The 19880-nt window shown below is 35.3% G+C and overlaps 1 protein-coding gene across 1 annotated transcript in view; it reads left to right on the top strand.

Moving 5' to 3' along the window:
- OTOGL (otogelin like) overlaps nt 1-19515 on the top strand; it is a 168976-nt gene extending 149461 nt beyond the window's left edge. Inside the window, exons 49-56 of the mRNA XM_040233978.1 lie at nt 73-113; nt 5356-5419; nt 6518-6696; nt 7549-7653; nt 9818-9937; nt 11318-11363; nt 17249-17328; nt 18219-19515. Of these exons, the coding sequence (XP_040089912.1) occupies nt 73-113; nt 5356-5419; nt 6518-6696; nt 7549-7653; nt 9818-9937; nt 11318-11363; nt 17249-17328; nt 18219-18419 (836 nt within the window). The 3' untranslated portion in view covers nt 18420-19515. The remainder of the gene's footprint in view (nt 1-72; nt 114-5355; nt 5420-6517; nt 6697-7548; nt 7654-9817; nt 9938-11317; nt 11364-17248; nt 17329-18218) is intronic.
- The last annotated feature ends 365 nt before the right edge of the window (nt 19516-19880 follow it).

Below are 19880 nucleotides of genomic sequence, written 5' to 3'. Positions count from 1 at the left end.
ATATTTTAAAGTCTTATTACATTGTATTAGTATATAATGGTCAATATAAATATGTCGATTTTTGCCTTTTAGAATGTAGCTGTGAAAATCTTGTTATGCCAACTTGTGAAGTGGTAAGAGCACATATTTTGATTGAATTTTTAATATAACATAAATCAATTTTTTATTCCTTTCTTTCATTTCTGATTTCTTCTTAGAGTAAATGGAATTATTCTCTGTAAGTTGTAATTAAGTAAATTAAAAGAAATCTGCTTTGATATAGGGAGCCGTCAACATTTCATATTTTGCTAGAGAGAGGAATTTCAATTCAGTTCAGTCGCTCAGTTGTGTCCGACTATTTGCCACCCCATGGACTACAGCATGCCAGGCTTCCCTGTCCATTACCAACTCCTGGAGCTTACACAAACTCATGTCCATTGAGTCAGGGATGCCATCCAAAAATCTCATCATCCATCTTCCACTTCTCCTCCCACCTTCAATCTTTCACAGCATCAGGGTCTTCTCCATTGAGTCAGTTCTCTGCATCGGGTGGCCAAAGATTTAGGCTTTCACTTTCAGTATCAGTCCTTCCAGTGAATACTCAGGATTGATTTCCTTTAGGATGGACTTGTTGGATCTCCTTGAAGTCCAAGGGACTCTCAAGAGTCTTCTCCAACACCACAGTTCAAAAGCATCAATTCTTTGGAACTCAGCTTTCTTTATAGTCCAACTCTCACATCCATACATGACTACTGGAAAAACCATAGCTTTGACTAGATGGACATTTGTTGGCAAAGTAATGTCTCTGCTTCTTAATATGCTGTCTAGGTTGGTCATAGCTTTTCTTCCAAGGTGCAAGCATCTTTTAATTTCATGGCTGCAGTCACCATCTGCAGTGACTTTGGAGCCCAAGAAAATAAAGTCTGACACTCTTTTCCTTGTTTCCCCATCTATTTGCCATGAAGTGATGGGACCGGATGCCATGATCTTCATTTTCTGAATGTTGAGCTTTAAGCCAACTTTTTCACTCTCCTCTCTCACTTTCATCAAGAGGCTGTTTAGTTCATTTTCTGCCGTAAGTGTGGTATCATCTGCATATCTGAGCTTATTGATATTTCTCCCAGCAATCTTGATTCCAGCTTGTGCTTCATCCAGCCCAGTGTTTCTCATGATGTACTCTGCATAGAAGTTAAATAAGCAGGGTGACAATATACAGCCTTGATGTACTCCTTTTCCTATTTGGAACCAGTCTGTTGTTCCATGTCTAATTCTAACTGTTGCTTCTTGACCTGTATACAGATTTCTCAGGAGGCAGGTAAGGTGGTTTGGTATTCCCATCTCATTAAAAATTTTTCTGTTTGTTGTGATCCATACAGTCAAAGGCTTTGGCATAGTCAATAAAGCAAAAGTAGATGTTTTTCTGGAACTCCCTTGCTTTATCGATGATCCAACGGATGTTGGCAATTTGATCTTTGGTTCCTCTGCCTTTTCTAAATCCAGCTTGAATATCTGGTAGTTCACGGTTCATGTACTGTTGAAGCCTGGCTTGGAGAATTTTGAGCATTACTTTGCTAGTGTGTGAGATGAGTGCAATTGTGTGGTAGTTTGAGCATTCTTTGGCATTGCCTTTCTTTTGGATTGGAATGAAAACTGCCCCTTTCCAGTCCTGTGGCTACTGCTGAGTTTTCCAGTTTTGCTGGCATATTGATGGCAGCACTTTCACAGAATTATCTTTTAGGATTTGAAATAGCTCAGTTGGAATTCCATCACCTCCACTAGCTTTGTTCGTAGTGATGCTTTCTAAGGCCCATTTGACTTCACATTCCAGGATGTCTGGTTCTTAGTAAGTGATCACACAATGTTATTTTTTCCATTGGTGACTAAATCTACCCTAGATAGATTTAGTCATATCTACCTTATATAGATATAGTCATATCTATATAAGCTCACTGGTCTAAAATGAAGCACAATATTGAAAATATATTATCTCAATATTGAAAGTGTTCCCAGTGATTCTTTAAGGAAGTGTACTAACAATGCATTTGTTTCAGAGGAGCAGGAGATATAAATAGGTAACTAGCTGTCTGTACCTTCTTAGGAGTTATCTATGAACATGCATATCTTTTAGGAATTATACAAATTTAACTTATAAAAACAATAATTATAACTCTGGTATCACTTATTTAACTATTTTAGATGGACACTTAGTATATGGATAACCATTGGATATGACACTTTGCAAGTCTTTTTTCCCCCCTTTAAATATTTACCTCTATGATATGCCTCTAAGACTTGAGAAAGATTATATATTTTTGGCCTTATCTGTCAAAGAAGACATGTTTGGGCTTCCCTCATAGCTCAGTCAATAAAGAATGTGCCTGCAATGCAGGAGACCCCGGTTCAATTCCTGGGTCGTGAAGATCCCCTGGAGAAGGAAATGGCAACCCACTCCAGTATTCTCGCCTAGAGCATCCCGTGGACAAAGGAGCATGGCAGACTATAGTCCTCAGTGTTTTTTTAAAAAGTACATTGTCTTAGACACTGAAAAAATATTTAATAATATATTTCTTTTTTAGCAACAGCTTTATTGAAATATAATTCACATACCATACAATTCAGCCATTTAGAGTGTGAAATTAAATGGTTTTTATTTTGCTTACAGATTGTGCAACCATCAGCACAATCAATTTTAGAAAAATTGTATTATCCTCTGCCCCAAGAAACTCTGTACCTCTTAGGAGTTACTGTGTCCCTCAAAACTCCCTTGACCTAGGAAATTACAATATCCTCTCTATCTCTATAGATTTTCTTATTCTTACTATTTCATGTAAATGAAATCATATAATGTGTGGTCTTTTGTGATTCCTTTCATTTAGCATAAGGTTGTCAAGATTCATCTGTGTTGTAGCATGTATCTACTTCATTTCTTTTTTTACTTTTAAATAATATTCCATTTTATGGATATAACCAGACATTTGTCCAAATAAAATAGGCAGTGGACAGTAGTGCTTGAAGAGTTCCTTAACTCAGATGGTAAAGAATCTGCCTGTAATGTGGACTGAATTTGATCCCTGAGTCAGAAAGAGCCCTTGGAGAAGGGGGTGGCTACCCACTCCAGTACTCTTGCCTGGAGAATTCCCTGGACAGAGGAGGCTTGTAGTTCAGTCCATGGAGTCACAAAGAGTTGGACACGACTGAGTCACTAACCCTTTCACTTTTTCAAATGCAAATCAGAACTACAATGAGAGATCACTTCACACTCGCTGAAAAGACAGATATTAATACATGTTGGCAAGGATGTGGAGAAACTGGAACCCTCATGCTCTGCTGTGGGAATACAGAACTAGCTGCTTTGGAAGACAGCCTGGTACTTACTCAAAAGGTTAAATATATAGTCACCATATGACTCAGCAATTCCACTCCTAGGTATATATCCATGAGAAATGAAAACATACATCCCCACAAAGTTTGAATGTTCATAGCAGCACTATTTGTAATAGCTAAAAAGTGGAAACATTTTGAGGTGATTTTGCTACTGACTATAAAGGGGAGGGATGCTTGCTTGAGAATAAAAACAAAATACCATCATATTTGATTAATATTAAGTATTGGTAGAACAATCAAGGAGCTATTTCCTCTGATTGACATTGGGTACTTATGAGAATAAAAGTATAACTAAATCCGTGAGTAAGATCTCAGAGGAAATAAGTTAGGAAGGAAGATGAGAAGATTTAAGCCTAAGCTTGAGAGGACACTGTGGGCATTGTGCTCTAACTATTGAAAAACAGATAAGTGACTTAAAACAGTTAGTGCGAGCCTGCTTCCTTATCTAATATTTTGGAATAGTTTATGCAGTGGGAGAGCTTGATTTATTACTATTTTAAACTCTGTATTTCTAATATTTTATTTCCAGCCCCACTGGAATTGTATAATGACTAAAAGCCATAAAACATCAAATGTGTTAATGTTTATGAAATTACTTTGCAACCCATGCTGCTGCTGCTGCTAAGTCGCTTCAGTCGTGTCCGACTCTGTGCGACCCCATAGATGGCAGCCCACCAGCCTCCCCCATCCCTGGGATTCTCCAGGCAAGAACACTGGAGTGGGTTTCCATTTCCTTCTCCAATGCATGAAAGTGAAAAGTGAAAGGGAAGTTGCTCAGTCGTGTCTGACTCTTAGCGACCCCATGGATGGCGGCCCACCAGGCTCCTCCGTCCATGGGATTTCCCAGGCAAGAGTGCTGGAGTGGGGTGCCATTGCCTTCTCCATTGCAACCCATAAGGCACTATAAAAAGTAGAATATTACTAATTATGGAGGAAGTGCCTTTTATATATTACTATGAATTTATCTGAATTATTTTTTGTGTTGATAATCAAATTAGTGTTTATTACTATCATATGAAAATTAAAGATACCCAGGAAAAGTTGATGTCTAAAATACAATTCTTGAAACTTTAGGCCTGAGTCCTACTTGAGAAGAACCAATAGAATTTTCCTAGTAAAGAAAAGTTTAGGCGTTGGTTGTGACAGCAATTTACCTACTATCTTGCCTGGAAAATGTCATGGACAGAGGAGCCTGGTGGGCTATAGTCCATGGGGTTGCAAAGAGTCACACACAACTGAGTAGAGAGTAGAGCAGAGCAGAGCAGAAAGAGAGAGAAAGATTAGAGCACTTTCTGTACATCAGCTTATTTGAAGCCCTTATATATATTGATCCATTTGTTTCTTTCAACATTTCTAAGAGGCAGACAGTATTATTATCACCATTTTGTAAATGAGGAAGGTGAGGAGCAGACTGGCTAAGTAACCTGCCCTAGATCACACAGCTAGTAAGTAGCAGAGCAAGATTGGCAGAAGGGCAGTATTGTTCCTGAGCCTGTGATATTAATAGTTCACTCTTCTGTTCTTGTTTTATATGCTATAGCAGCGTTGCTCTGTGCATACATCAGAGTTCTGGACCACCTCTATAGAGCAGATAAGAACATTTTCCTCAAGAGAAGTTTCTAGGATTAGCAAGCATTCTCTTTATCTTGAATTGCCCACTAGGAGCTCAGAGTCAAACAGTATAATTTTAAAGTTAGGACAATCCATAAAGATCATCTTATCCATCTTCACTCATTTAATAGATAAGGAAATTAAAGTTTAGACAGACTGTCTGGTCTATGATCATATTGTTTATTGTGAGTTTTTTCCTTAGGCTACTAATTAAATGACTGTTGGGTTAATCAAAGCTTGTTCCTTATCAGATATTTACTATGAAGTTGCTATGTGGTTGTGGGGTAGGATACTTATTAGATGTTACAGTGCATATTTTTTTCAACGGTAATACAATAAACTATGTTGGTAAGTCATATAATAATAATATCTTTCTAATAGGGAGAATTTACTGCAATAGACTACAACTTTCAGAGTGTCTGTGGATGTGTACAGTATATCTGTGGTAACTATGTCTTTGAAACTTTTAAGTGATAATCATATTATTGGTATATGTTATTCACTATTAAAAATTAATTTAATTTAATTAAAAAAATTATTTTTGAGATTATATTACACATTTTAAGCCATTTGCCAGTTTTTTAGTATAAAAAGTGTACTTTTAATTTTTTTATTTCCTCTTGTGTAATATTCCTAAATGTTCTGAGAAACTTCATAAGTGAAGTTGCTCAGAAACTTCATAACAAAACATAAAAATGATTCTTTTTCAGAGGCTTCACTGCATTTAAAGTTAATGCCAAGGTTCTTTTTTGTGTATATAATTTAATTTAAAAATTGATAACATCTAAAAGTGAGAGATTTTTGTTCACTCTTTTATAATTATTGATGTTAACACTGTATGGCATAAGGTTGATTTTTCTATGAAACAAATCTTCATATTAAGTAGGTTAATAGAAAATAAATGGTTCAATATCTTGAAACTCTGATATTTTTATGTGAAAGAAGAATTAAATCCAGCATTGGCAAGGCACAAAGAGTTATTCCAGCCTACCTAAAGCCACTTTCAAAGATGTGGTAGCACAGTGTATCAGCTACCTTCATCGTAAAGGAAGACTTATATAATTATATATTTTGCAGCACAATAAAATTGAAAAATTTTCTCTCAAAATAACAAACATGAAATGTTACACAATACCTTTATGAAGAGGCCTACTGTTATTGATTTATATTTTTGCCTTCATTTATATCCATTCCCCCAAATTGTCATGTTATGTTTCCAGAAGAGGGAACAACAAGTAGCTTGATGATTACTTTAAGCTAAAATTCTAGAATCTGCTATAAATTATAGCTTTTAGAGAAAGTTCAAACAGTAACTAGTAGTTGAGTTTATATATAATTTCTTACTGTATGTTAAGGAATAAATGTCACATTCATTATTAAGTGAACTCTTGAGCTATTATAATTTATAAAGTTAAAGATCTTTATTGGTTTTTAAAAAATTGCACATCGCAATAAAAACATAGTCTTAAATAAAAGTTCTATTGATTGATTAATAAAAAACCTGAATATTGTACTTTTTGTTGACTTTTTATTTTTTTCTTAGAAAAGGATGATGTGTGTGTATTTCAAGAAATATCAGTATTAAATCCTGGCCAATCTATGATAAGGTATTTGGACGGGGATTTTTGTTACGTGGTAGAGTGTCTCGAAGAAAAAGATAACCATACAGGCTTCCACACTTTGAACTTTACAATGGTGAACTGTTCAAAAGAATGTGATATTGTAAGTATTTTTTCTAAGTCATTCTGGTACAAGTTCATTAATCTTAAAATGGCAGCTGTAGAATTTGAACAAGTAAATATTCTATAATTTAAAAATATACACTTGAATAGTGCTTTAATAATCTATTAATTTATAGTATATCTATATAATACAGTATCCTTTTCTTGTGTATAACCTTGAATTTCAGGAGTCTTATTTTCTATACACGGAGAAGGCAATGGCACCCCACTCCAGTACTCTTGCCTGGAAAAATCCCATGGATGGAGGAGCCTGGTGGGCTGCAGTCCATGGGGTCGCTAAGAGTCAGACAGGACTGACTGACTTCACCTTCACTTTTCACTTTCATGCCTTGGAGTAGGAAATGGTAACCCACTCCAGTGTTCTTGCCTGGAGAATCCCAGGGACGGGGGAGCCTGGTGGATTGCCGTCTATGACACGACTGAAGCGACTTAGCAGCAGCAGCAGCAGCATTTTCTATACAGCTTGTTTGACCTGAGCTTTTTACATCTGCTTGATGAATCTTTTCTGCTAGGTGTAAAGGTTAACAACTACTTCACCTCTAATACAGCTATATTATTTGATGTGCCTCAAATTCAACCTTAGAAATGCTTACAGATATTCTAAGGGAGCATAATTTTTAAAATTTAGTTTTAATTGCAGGATAACCACTTTACAGTGTTGTGTTGGTTTCTGCCATACATCAACATGAGTCAGCCATAGTATGCGTATGTCCTCTTCCTCTTGACCCTCCCTCTAAGAGCATATGTTATAATGGGAAGCACTTTCAGAACTAATTCATCAAAAATATCAGTATTGCTGTTGGCTAATTCAAATTATTATTACTTTGCACAGCACCAGGTGTATACTCCACCCCCAAGAGATTATGATTGTTGTGGTAGCTGCAAAAATATATCCTGCAAATTTCAAATGGAAAATGGAACTACAGTTATGTATGAGGTATGAATTACTTCATCCCTAAAATGTATTTCTCTGGAGGGTAGCTCTCTGTGCTATTTTCTGAATAAGGCGTTCACATAAATTTGAAAAATCTCTCTCTCACACACAGTATTCCACATACAATAAGCACACCCACGTGGAGCACACTTGCAATACACAAGACATAGTTAACATTTTAAAGTCCATGATTCCTTTTGTGAAGGAGCATATTTAACTGCTTTCTCAAACTTATTTTATCAGAGATCCTTTCATTAGAACAAAGAAAAAGAGTGTTATTTTATTCACTCATTTGAAATGAAGCATTTTAACAAAAGTCTGAAACTCAAGATGTTAGTACTTTATTATTTCAGGTATTGAAGACTTCAGTAGGTAAATATAAGAAAAGATTTAAAATTTTTGAAAATTTTAAAAAGGAGATTTCAGGAATAATGAATGCTGTATCACATCTTTCCTCAATATAATTATTCAGAATTCTTCCATTATCTTATAATAACTCTATGGAGGTTTACAGACTGGCCTACTGTTTCTCATTTTTAGAACAGAAGAAGGGAACCATGTAATTTTAATACAGTTATTAGTGATGTCATCAGATTTAGGAGGGTCACAAATTCTGATTATAATTTGCATTACCTGAGGATAGTCCCAATTTATTATTGCTAGTCTTAAGTTTTTCCATTAATAGTTTAATTATATGGAGGTATTATTTATGGTATTCTTAATTACATGGAATTAACTATATATGCAAAAGAAAAACAGATTTCTCCAATCCTGTGCATTTTACTAAGTAAGAAAAAGTTAACAGTTATCTTATTTTATAACAATATAACATATGCTTGTTGTCTGTTTTATAATTATGTGTAAATAGTGTTATTGATTTAAATAATGTTGATATTATTTATCTGTTTAATCATAGCAGTATTTCTGCTTTATATTATATTTTTTAAAGAGGGAGTCTTGAAAAAGCAAGCTTATAAAAATGAGGAGAAAAAAAAAATGAGGAGACAGGTGTCAGGGAGAGAAAATGAATCAGAGGTTACTTGAAAATATATAGTAATGTGGGATTTTAGTAAAGAGCAACATGAACTCTACAGATATCAATAATCCAGGAACTATTGGTGTATATAATCAGTATTCACAGTGATAACCCTGATATTTAAACAAAAGATTAAATTATGTTTAGAATACTTATTGTGAACACAAGTAATATAGGTAAATATTCATCGAGATTGTTATAATAACTCTTGGCTCTTTCAAAGATAAGTTTTATTTATCTAGAAATCTAATTCCTATGGAACAACTAATTTTGGATTCCATATAAATTAGAACATACTATTTGAATTGAATATTAGAATTAATATTTGATTTGAATGTTTTATCTTCTTTTAGACCTGGACTTGTAGATCTTTTCCAGCTGAGGTTCATAGAGGACCTGAAGACATTTATACATTAAAATAGAATCTACAGAAAAGGAAGCTTGTCAGAATTTTTGCTGGTCCACAAGGAATCTTCAAGTCAGAGTTTGACTAACGTTTTAAAATTCGGGTTATAAAAAATATATAGATTAACAATTACAGCCTAATAGTTATAATTAGTTTCAACTGATTTTATTTGTAAATAGGAATTCTGAAATCAGGAATGAAGTAAACAGTTACTATCTTAAAAATTTGTTAAAGAATAGGGATTCATTTTAAAATAACCAGAAGGTATAGAAAACCAGAACTATGGGTGAATAATCACTGTCATCCAAAGATTTTTAAATTTTTTGTTGATAAGGGAGTAGAAGAAAAAACAAACCAGCCTCAAGTGAGGAGTCATACTAACTAATATGATTTGTTGTTTTATAATTAGTGAGGGAATATTAGAGCAAGACCTTTGACACTTGGCCAAATTAGATAATTAATTTTGTAGTAGAAAAAGACGCTGAGTTGCTTCTTTCCTCTCTATTGTTTTGTTCCACATTTACATCTCAGTTCTAGTATGAAACCAAACATACCCACTCACCTGCCACATACTTAGATAAGTTTAGGTACAGCTCCAGACAGACATTTTATGTCACAAGAAGCTCTCTAAATCTTGACTTTTAATTCAATAAGATAGGAAACATTCTACTTATGAAATATGGCAGATTTTAATAAACAAACAGAATCTTTCTCTTTTATTTTAGGAGGGGAGCACCTGGCACTATAATTGTACAACATTTGAATGTGTTAAGACTGATGAAGGGGCAATGATTCTTAACTACAGTATGGTCTGTCCACCTTTTAATGAGACTGAATGCAAAATGGTTTGTACTTTATTATAGCTAAAAAAATTTAGCATTAAATATAATTTTTAAAATGCACATTAATATGTTTTCCAAGGTCATGCATACATGTTTTTTTTATTTTGGTAAATGTTTTATTTTCATATATACATAAAAGCTTGATTATATTTCCTGTTTGACAGTTTGAGTTGTATATGGCACTCCAAATAATTTTGACTCTCCCCGAATGGACATGATACTATCTCTGGGTTTTTAATATGTAGACGAAGGGATTATTGAAAAATCTTTGATTAGCCGACTTAGCCTCTCTTTCAATATGGATTAATAAACTACTTGATCTGAACTTGGTCAAGTTTCTCTTTCTTAAACCCACAGCGGATTTTTGATGTCATTTGCTTTTCAATGCATGCTGGTTTAAGGGAGGCCATAGTTTCTCTGAGCATGGGCCACTGTGAAGCTCAGCTTACGCTGGAGCATAGCTGATCCTTCAGCTTTGGTCTTCCAATTCCATATTCTCCCAGAGAAAAGCCCGCTGGGACAGTAGATTTTTGAAAGTCACATAGTATTTTAAAAAGATTCTTTGTAGCCTTAATTATTTAGGAAATAATAATCCCTAATGAAAAGTAAACTTTACTCTGTTGTGTAAGGCAATAGTTTTCTTTCACTGTAAAGAAATAGCATGATTTCATTGATTTTTTTCAACATGTGACCTTTTAGTGATGATGTTTAGCTAGCTGGCTGAATAACAAGATACAATATGTGCCAAGGTAATAGAATTTTAGCTCTTTAAAGAAGCTTAGGCATAATCTTATTTCACAGATCCATTTTTATAGAATAAATTATTCTTTTATTTGAATTATAATTAGCAAGTTACTAAAAGCAATCAGGTAATTATGGTAAGAATTCCAAAAGATAATTAATGAAATTTTCTTAATTTAGCCTTTGACAAGAGACATTCAGAAATAGAAGATTTGTTTAAAATAATAAAATCTTAGAGAAAAAGAGATATCATTTTAACATTCAGTTATATTCAGGAACTCAGTCTAGTCTTAAAAAGTAGTTTATTTCAAGGAGTCTAAAAAATACACTAATCTCTGTTTAGAGTACCTCTCGACTTGGTAAGAAAATCTTTTGTTTTATTTTAAATGTGTTCTTTTAAGTAAGTTAATCTTTTTGCACTCTTTTTCATATTATGAAGAAATAACAATTTTTTTAAAAATTTAAAATATCTGCTCCTAATTTTAAAAATAAAAATTGTTCTTAGATATAGTTGTTTCAATCCTTTTTCTATAAAAGTCTTTGTGATATTTAGTAAATATATTGAAAAGTTAGTTTTTTATTTCTAATCTAGGAGGAAATGACCAAACATTGAGTTTAACACTATTCCTTCTCTCATCCTAGAATGAAGGGATTGTGAAGCTTTATAATGAAGGCTGTTGCAGGATCTGTAAGTGAGGACAAATTATATACATTAATTTGATTAGTTTTAATTGTTTAGATTATGATTTTTCTCATAAGATTTACTTATGTTGCAATGAGGGAACTGTATTTTTTAAAGTATATTATTTAAATGTTTTTATGGCAAGTGGTTATTTTGTAATTTAGTCTTTATTTTCTGGAACATAAATACAGGTTTTAATTTAGGTGAATTTTAATCTAAATTTAATTTAAATACTAGAAATATCTTTCTTGCTGCATTTCTCAAAAGGTATAGCACAGAATTTCAGTAGGGTTTAAGTTTAAAAAGTGCTCTATGGTCAAATGTGCTTTAAACTACACAAAATTGTTATGAGATTCCAATAAGGACATAGAGAGTATGATATTTTCCAAACCTATTTGAACAAATCTATGGTTCTGTATAATTAATACATTTGAGAAATACCAATTTAGTGAGTTGCATTTAAATAATGTGTATATAAAATATCCCATAAATATAAATAAACTCATATTTATACATAAATTTATATTTATTTGAATTATATGGTTTATTTCATAGTGCTTTATAACATCCTTTGAAGAGTGTTCAAAGTAGAGGAAATGGCAAAGTGCAGTCACAGCACAGGGATGAAAGTAATAAAAGAGGATATAAGGACATTAAAGTCATGTTAAAGATGAAATAGAATAGAGGGGTATTTGTGCAATTTTTATTTGTATGCTTAAGAATTTATTTTTCAACTACTCATGAGTTTATGTCAAGATAAAAATAGAAGTGTTAGAAAACTTGGCATAAACAGTAATTTTAATATTGTTTAGAGAAGCTTTTGGGAAAAAGACACGATTCAGGTTAATAAAGCCATTGTGTAGCATTGGATTCTTAGTCACAAGAATTCTATAACCCCATGTTTTATTATTAGAGAAGTGAGTATATTTATGTTATCTGAGGGCAGACAAGGGAATATCTGTTTGACTGACCATATTACTACTGTTAATTGTCAGCCACACGCCAACAGTCTATTAAACCCATTGCAGATAACACTGCAACCAGTCTTCACCACAGTTCTGGGAAGTATGTGGGGAAATAGGTATGATTTCCCTTACAGTTGAGGAAATGAAGGTTCAGAAAAGTAGATTACACTCATAATCAGTGATAGACTTAAGTCTCTCCCGTGCCTGGCCTCAGGATCATTCAGTTTGGCCCAGCTCCTTAAGTTGCAGAATTGTAACAAGCTGCCTCATTTTCTCTACACATCTCTTTCTGATGCGTAAGAACCTGTGAAGTAGTATCTGCTTTGGCATTAGAGAACCCCTGTCTGTAGTCTTTGCTTTTGGGTGACCAGGCTTTATCAGAAAGATTGCAGACGTTGGCTGTTATCATAGGTACTATGCTAAATGACATGCGTTACAGTTATAAAGAAACTGAGAAACGAATAGAAAATGGCTCTTGGCACAAACAAATTCAGTCAACTAGGATGTCCCAGTATCACTTATTGAATGAATGAACGTAAATTTTTGTTGAGCGCCTCTCATGTAGCAGACACTCTTATAGGTACTGGGACTATGATAGAAGATGAAACAATCTCTGCCTGCTTAGTGCATGTTATCAAGAAGGGGAGGAAACAATAACTGGTAAATATACACCATTACGTCAGGTACTGACAAATGGTATAAAGAACAACAGTTAAGAATACAAGGGATGGAGAGGGAGGGGAATTGGGTTGTTCATTTAAGTGGGTGATTAGAGAATGCCTCTTTGATGAGGTGTCAATTGAGTAGAGACTGAATGTCCTTGGGAGCCAGCCGGGAAGAGAGAAGGGTGTTCAAAGTGGAGGAAGTGGCCAAGCGCAGTCATAGCACAGGGGTTAAAGTGATAGGAGAGGATAAGGTCTTATAGGTCCTGTTAAAGATGTTTCTTTCTTGACTAGTCTTTTTTTTAAAACTTTAAAACAATTGTTTCTTTAAAACAATAAAAGTGTTAATGAAGTAACCAATGCGTGAAAGCATCATAAGACATGAAACAGCTTGCCATCTGTCACCAACACTGAGTCTCAGGCCATGCTGTAGTTGGGAGGTCCAGGAATGAGAATGACCAAGTATAAGAGACTGTTGTTCAGTTGCTCAGTCATGTTGGACCCTTTGAAATCCCATGAACTGCAGCATTCCAGGCTTCCCTGTCCTTCACTATCTCTGGGAGCTTTCTCAAACTCATGTCCGTTGAGTCAGTGATGCCATCCCACATACATCTCATCCTCTGTCATCCCCTTCTCTTCCTGCCTTCAATCTTTCCTAGCATCAGGGTCTTTTATAATGAGACAGCTCTTCTCATTAGGTGGCCAAAGTTTTGGAGCTTCAGCTTCAGCATCAGTCCTTCCACTGAATATTCAGGATTGATTTCCTTTAGGATGGACTGGTTTGATCTTCTTGCAGTCCAATGGACTCTCAAGAGTTTTCTCTAACACCACAGTTTAAAAGCATCAATTCTTTGGTTCTCGGCCTTCTTTACGGTCCAACTCTCACATCCATACATGACTACTGGAAAAACAATAGCTTTGACTAGACCTACATTTTTCAGCAAAGTCATGTCTCTGCTTTTTAATATGCTGTCTAGGTTGGTCATAGCTTTTCTTCCAAGGAGCAAGCATCTTTTAATTCCATGGCTGCAGTCACCATCTGCAGTAATTTTGGAGCATAAGAAAATAAAGTCTGTCACTGTTTCCCTTATTTTCCCATCTGTTTGCCATGAAGTGATGGGGCTAGATGCCATGATCTTAGTTTTCTGAACATTGAGTTTTAGGCCAGCTTTTTCACTCTCCTCTTTCACCTTCATCACAAGGCTCTTTCCATTCCTCTTTGCTTTCTGCCATAAGGATGGTGTCATCTGCATTTCTGAGGTTATTGATATTTCTCCCAGCAATCTGGATTTCATCTGTTTTATCCAGCTTGGCATTTCACATGATGTATTCTAGATGTAAGTTAAATAAACAGGGTGACAATCAATATACAGCCTTGACGTACTCCTTTCCCAATTTGAAACCATCCATTATTCCATATCTGTGTCTAGCTGGTGCTTCTTGACCAGCATACGGGTTTCACAGCAGGCAGGTAAGGTGGTCTGGTATTCCCATCTCTCTCAGAATTTTTGACAGATTTTGTGATCCACACAGTCAAAAGCTTTAGCATAGTCAACGAAGCAGAAATAAATGTTTTTCTAGAATTCTCTTGTGTTTTTCTATGATCCAGTGGATGTTGGCAATTTGATCTCTGGTTCCTCTGCCTTTTCTAAATCCAGCTTGTACATCTGGAAGTTCTCAGTTCACATACTGTTGAAGCCTGGCATGGAAAACTTTGCTGGCATGTGAAATGGGTGCAATTGTGCGGTAGTTTGAGCATTCTTTGGCATTGCCTTTCTTTGGGACTGGAATGAAAACTGACCTTTTCCAGTCCTGTGGCCATGGCAGAGTTTTCCAAATTTCCTGGCATATTGAGTGCAGCACTTTCACAGCATCATCTTTCAGGATTTGAAATAGCTCAACTGGAATTCCATCATCTCCGCTAGCTTTGTTCGTAGTGATGCTTCCTAAGGCCCACTTGACTTCGCATTCCAGGATATCTGGCTCTAGGTGGGTGATCACTCCATCGTGGTTATCTGGGTCATGAAGATCTTTTTTGTATAGCTCTTCTTGCCACCTCTTCTTAACACTTTCTGCTTCTGTTAGGTCCATATCATCTGTGTCCTTTATCGAGCCCATCTTTGCCTGAAATGTTCCCTTGGTATCTCTGATTTTCTTGAAGAGATCTCTAGTCTTTCCCATTCTGTTGTTTTCCTCTGTTCTTTGCACTGGTAATTTAGGAAGCTCCTTGTGTGCACCAGGACCAAGGGAAAGAAGCAGTGATCCTCACAAGAGACTGAGCCAGACCTGCCTTTGAGTGTTTGAGTGTCTCCCGCAGAGACACAGCTCGGCAATGACCCGCTGCAGGAACAGGGGCTCTGGCTTCAACAGACCTGGGAGACCCTGCATGTGGCAAAAGTCCTCTTGGAGATGGTTGCCATCAGCGCCACTACAGAGCTGCTGAGCAGACGGCCCATAAACTGGAGAACAGTTACACCAAAAAAGTTCTCACGCTGTTGCAAAGTTGTCAGGCCTACAACAGATTTCTCAACCTGGGGATCTGGCAAAAGGACTGAGAACCTCCAGGGAAACAGACTCTTGGAGGGCACAAACAAAACCTTGCACACACCAGGACCCAAGACAAAGGACCAGTGTCCTCACAAGAGACTGAGCCAGACTTGCCTATGAGTGCCTGGGAGTCTCCAACAGAGGTGTGGGTTGACAGTGGCCTGCTGTGGGGTCAAGGGTACTGACTACAACAGTCTTAGGAGCAACAGCCTGCTGGCGTAAGTGCTTTTGAAGGAAATCACCATTACCTCCATTACCCCATCATCAGAAAATTGGATTAAAGATTTATTGAGCATAGCCTTGCCCACCAGAGCAAGACCCAGTCTTCCCCACAGCCAGACCCTCCCATCAGGAAGCTTCCACAAGCCTCTCATCCTCATCTATCAGAGGGCAGACAGAATAAAAATCACAGTCACAGAAAACTAACTGATCACATGAATCACAGCCTTGTATAAGTCAATGCAACTATGAACTATGCCATGTGGGGCCACCCGAGATGACAGGTCATGGTGGAGAGTTCTGACAAAACATGGTCCACTGGAGAAGGGAATGGCAAACCACTTCAGCATTCATGTCTTGAGAACCCCATGAACAGCATGAAAACACAAAAATAGGAGACTGCGGAGGAGACATAAAGAGACTGGGGGAAAACCAGTGTGTCCTCTTGGAGTCAAGTGCAGAAAGTGTACCCAGGAGGAAAGACTGATGGATTGACACAAATGCTGCTGAGAAGTCAAGTAGGAAGAGAACAGACATAACTTTTGAATAGAGCAACTGAAGGTCATGGATGACAAGAACAGCTTAATTTCAGGCAATCTTGCCACCCATCTATACTTCTACCAGAGTAGCTTAACTTTTATATACTTCACATTTTGGGATTTCATACAAGCATTTATTTTAAATAAAGGTTTTGTGACTAAACTCACTTGAAGACTGGAGCTCTAACTCCAGTCTTTTGCAAATAAGGAAACTCAGCAGAATGGTTTAATGGCTTTCCTAGAGTGACAAAGCAAATTCTTAATAGTAACAGAGTGAGATAAGAACCTTGGTTGTTTTGCATCCTGATTCAGGGATTACATCCACTATCATACAGCATTAAATATATATTATTGGGTATATTATCAAGTGATAATCCATCATGCACACAGAGGCATTTTCATTAGAAATTGTGACATCATTTCAGAGCCATAAAATCAAGTATGAGTCATCCATACATTTCAACATGGTTGGTAACAATTCAGTTACATTTATGCATAATTTTACATTAATATCCATTAAGATAAAGTGATCTTAAATCTATCAATTTATATTTTAAAATAGATTTATATATGTATGTATGCCTTAATTATGTATATTTACCTATATATAATATGGTTGATTTTTTATATATAATATTAAAATATACACTGCACACACAGATTGATGTTAGCATTACTCCATGTGTAGAATATGTTTGATTTATGATCATAATAATTATTGTAAGACAATAAGGTAAAGAGATAAATATAAGGCTAGAAAATATGTGAGAAAATCTATTTAGAAATTGAAAATATTGAACATAAACTACGTAAGAGTAAAATTTCAACTATCTCATTATAGAAATATATTTCATATAAATATATGTTTTCAATTATAAATATATTCATATGTTTAATTGAATTAAGGAACAATTTGACATGAACCTTTGGATGAATAAATACATTCTATATTTTATCAGGTAAACGAGAAGAAAGAATATGCCAGAAAGTGATTATTAAGTCAATTATAAGGAAGCAGGACTGTATAAGTCAAAGCTCTGTAAGTGGATAAATATAATTTGTTATTTAAAGGGTCTGTGTCTTTCCAGAAGTATATTTGTGTCATCACTGGTAAGTTTGTAAGCAAACAAAATGCCAAGACTTAAAATATTTGAGATTATCCCTACATTCTAATAGTGAAATATTCGGTTTGTGAAGAAGTATGAATTTATTCTTAGCATAAATAATCAACAGTTCTGAATGATAATTTCAATCCAGAGAGATAGAAATTTAAATCTAAATATACTTGACCACATATTGTCTTAAGTATGCAATTTTAATTAGCAAAAATAGTCTTATGTCTAAGTTTGCCCACTTTTATAAGACCTATATGATTCTGTAGTCTACTTAGTTGTGATATAATACAACTTAAATAGAATCATTAGATTGTGATTAATACATTCCATAGATCTGTCTAGTTATGTGTGCACATTTCATACTTTGAGTTATGTCAGATCGCCATCTTGGACAATCAATATGCTACCTTCAGTTCAGTTCAGTTGCTCAGTCATGTCCAGTTCTTTGCGACCTCATGGACTGCAGCACGCCAGGCCTCCCTGTCCAGCACCAACTCCTGGAGTTTACTCAAACTCATGTCCATTGAGTTGGTGATGCCATCCAACCATCTCATCCTCTGTCGTCCCCTTCTCCTCCCGCCTTCAATCTTTCCCAGCATCAGGGTCTTTTCAAATGAGTTAGTTCTTCTCATCAGGTGGCCAAAGTATTGGAGTTTCAGCTTCAGCATCAGTCTTTCCAATGAATATTCAGGACTGATTTCCTTTAGGATGGACTGGTTGGATATCCTTTCTATCCAAGGGACTCTACCTTAGTGGAATCAATATCACTGTTTTAAAAGTTTTAAGACATTTTTCTCATTGTCTCTCCTTACAGATAAATGTTGCATCTTGTGATGGAAAATGCCCATCAGCTACCATATATAACATCAATATTGAGAGCCATCTGAGATTCTGTAAGTGTTGCCGTGAAAACGGGGTGCGCAACTTGACTGTGCCACTCTATTGCTCGGGCAATGGCACTGAAGTCCTGCACACTCTCCAGGAACCTATAGACTGCACGTGCCAGTGGAATTAAACTCTTGGATTCCAAGAACTCTATGCAACATCATAAGGTCAAATGGAGCTAACTTTTATCAGCTCTTTTTAAGGCACCTGGCAGATTTATCCTGTTTAATAATAATATGTATTTTTTCAGACTCTTGGATATGGCAGTTTAACACTTGCTGCAAAATCTATACAATTTCCAAGAAAAATTAGGTTTATCGATTTAGTCTATTTTACAGAATCAAATGAACTTAAGGTGTTCAGCTGAAATTATGTTATGTATATAACTGCAACATGAAATTATATTCTCTTCTATTAGAAAGTTGTTTTGCAGGATTCTTTCAGTTTCACTCAATTTTTATTTGTTTTTGTTTTTTAAAAGTCTGCCATAGATATTAAAATTAAGATGCTCTTTTATTGCTAGTGTTTATTCTGGCAAATGTAATCAGCTAATAGTGACAATTTTAATTTGGATAGTCATAAAGAGTGGTCTGCTTAGAGACAGATCATAGAACGATAGGATTTTAGATTATTTAAATTCTGAGTGGATATTAAGGATATAATTGCAATTTCCCTTAGTTTGCAAGTTTATCACATAACCAGAGAAGCTGTGTGACTTGTACAAATTCATTTGGTATAATAACATAATGAATTCATGTTAACAGTTGGATTAAGTCTACATCTTGTACCTTCCAGTAATGTGTTCTTTTCTTTTGAACAGTATGGTAAAGTGGGTATCACAGAACTTTTTATTCTTAAAGAGTTTGCTTTGCCTAGAATTAAGAATTTTAAATTCAGTGCCTTTAGAAAAAGGAAAAATGCCACACGTACATATGTATATACATCTGTATAATAGTTACCTGAATAATAAGGAATGGGGAAATATAGCATCACTTGCTAAACAGAGGAGAGAGATCTTGGGTTTTTATTTTTATTTTTTTTTAACCATTAAAACTGTTTTAAAATAGGTTGTTATTATTTAAGGTTTAGTTAGCTATTTACTGTCTCATAGATGTCTGATTTTTGAGATGTATTCAATATTTGCCTAATTATTGAAGTTGCATGCTATTTTTCTGTTCATGTTGCTGTTTTGCCAATGAAGGATGAAATAAAGTTGTTTGAATGTATTAATGATTCTACAATGGAATTCTGTACTTTCTAAATACAGTAGATTATTGACATTTACAATGAATATATTCTGAGATTTTTACAAATCTCCCAATTCTTTGCCACTCATAATGTATAATTATATTTGATTTTATCTGTAAAAAGGACAGAATGCCCCACTTAGTATGATTGTTGTGAGGATCAAATGAAGTCAAACATCAGTGAGAGAACCGTAAAATTGTACTGAAAAGCAGATGTGGAGCCTGGTGGACTAGGCTGAGCTAGGTGATTTGGTTCTATTTCAAAATCATGCTACCCAGAAAAATTACAACAGGTTAGATATTTTGGTTGGCTCAGAGGTTAAAGTGCCTGCCTCCAATGAGGG

Source organism: Oryx dammah, unplaced genomic scaffold (genome assembly GCF_014754425.2).
Source record: "Oryx dammah isolate SB20612 unplaced genomic scaffold, SCBI_Odam_1.1 HiC_scaffold_29, whole genome shotgun sequence".
NCBI lineage: Eukaryota > Metazoa > Chordata > Mammalia > Artiodactyla > Bovidae > Oryx > Oryx dammah.
This window is presented reverse-complemented; position numbering and strand designations above follow the sequence as displayed.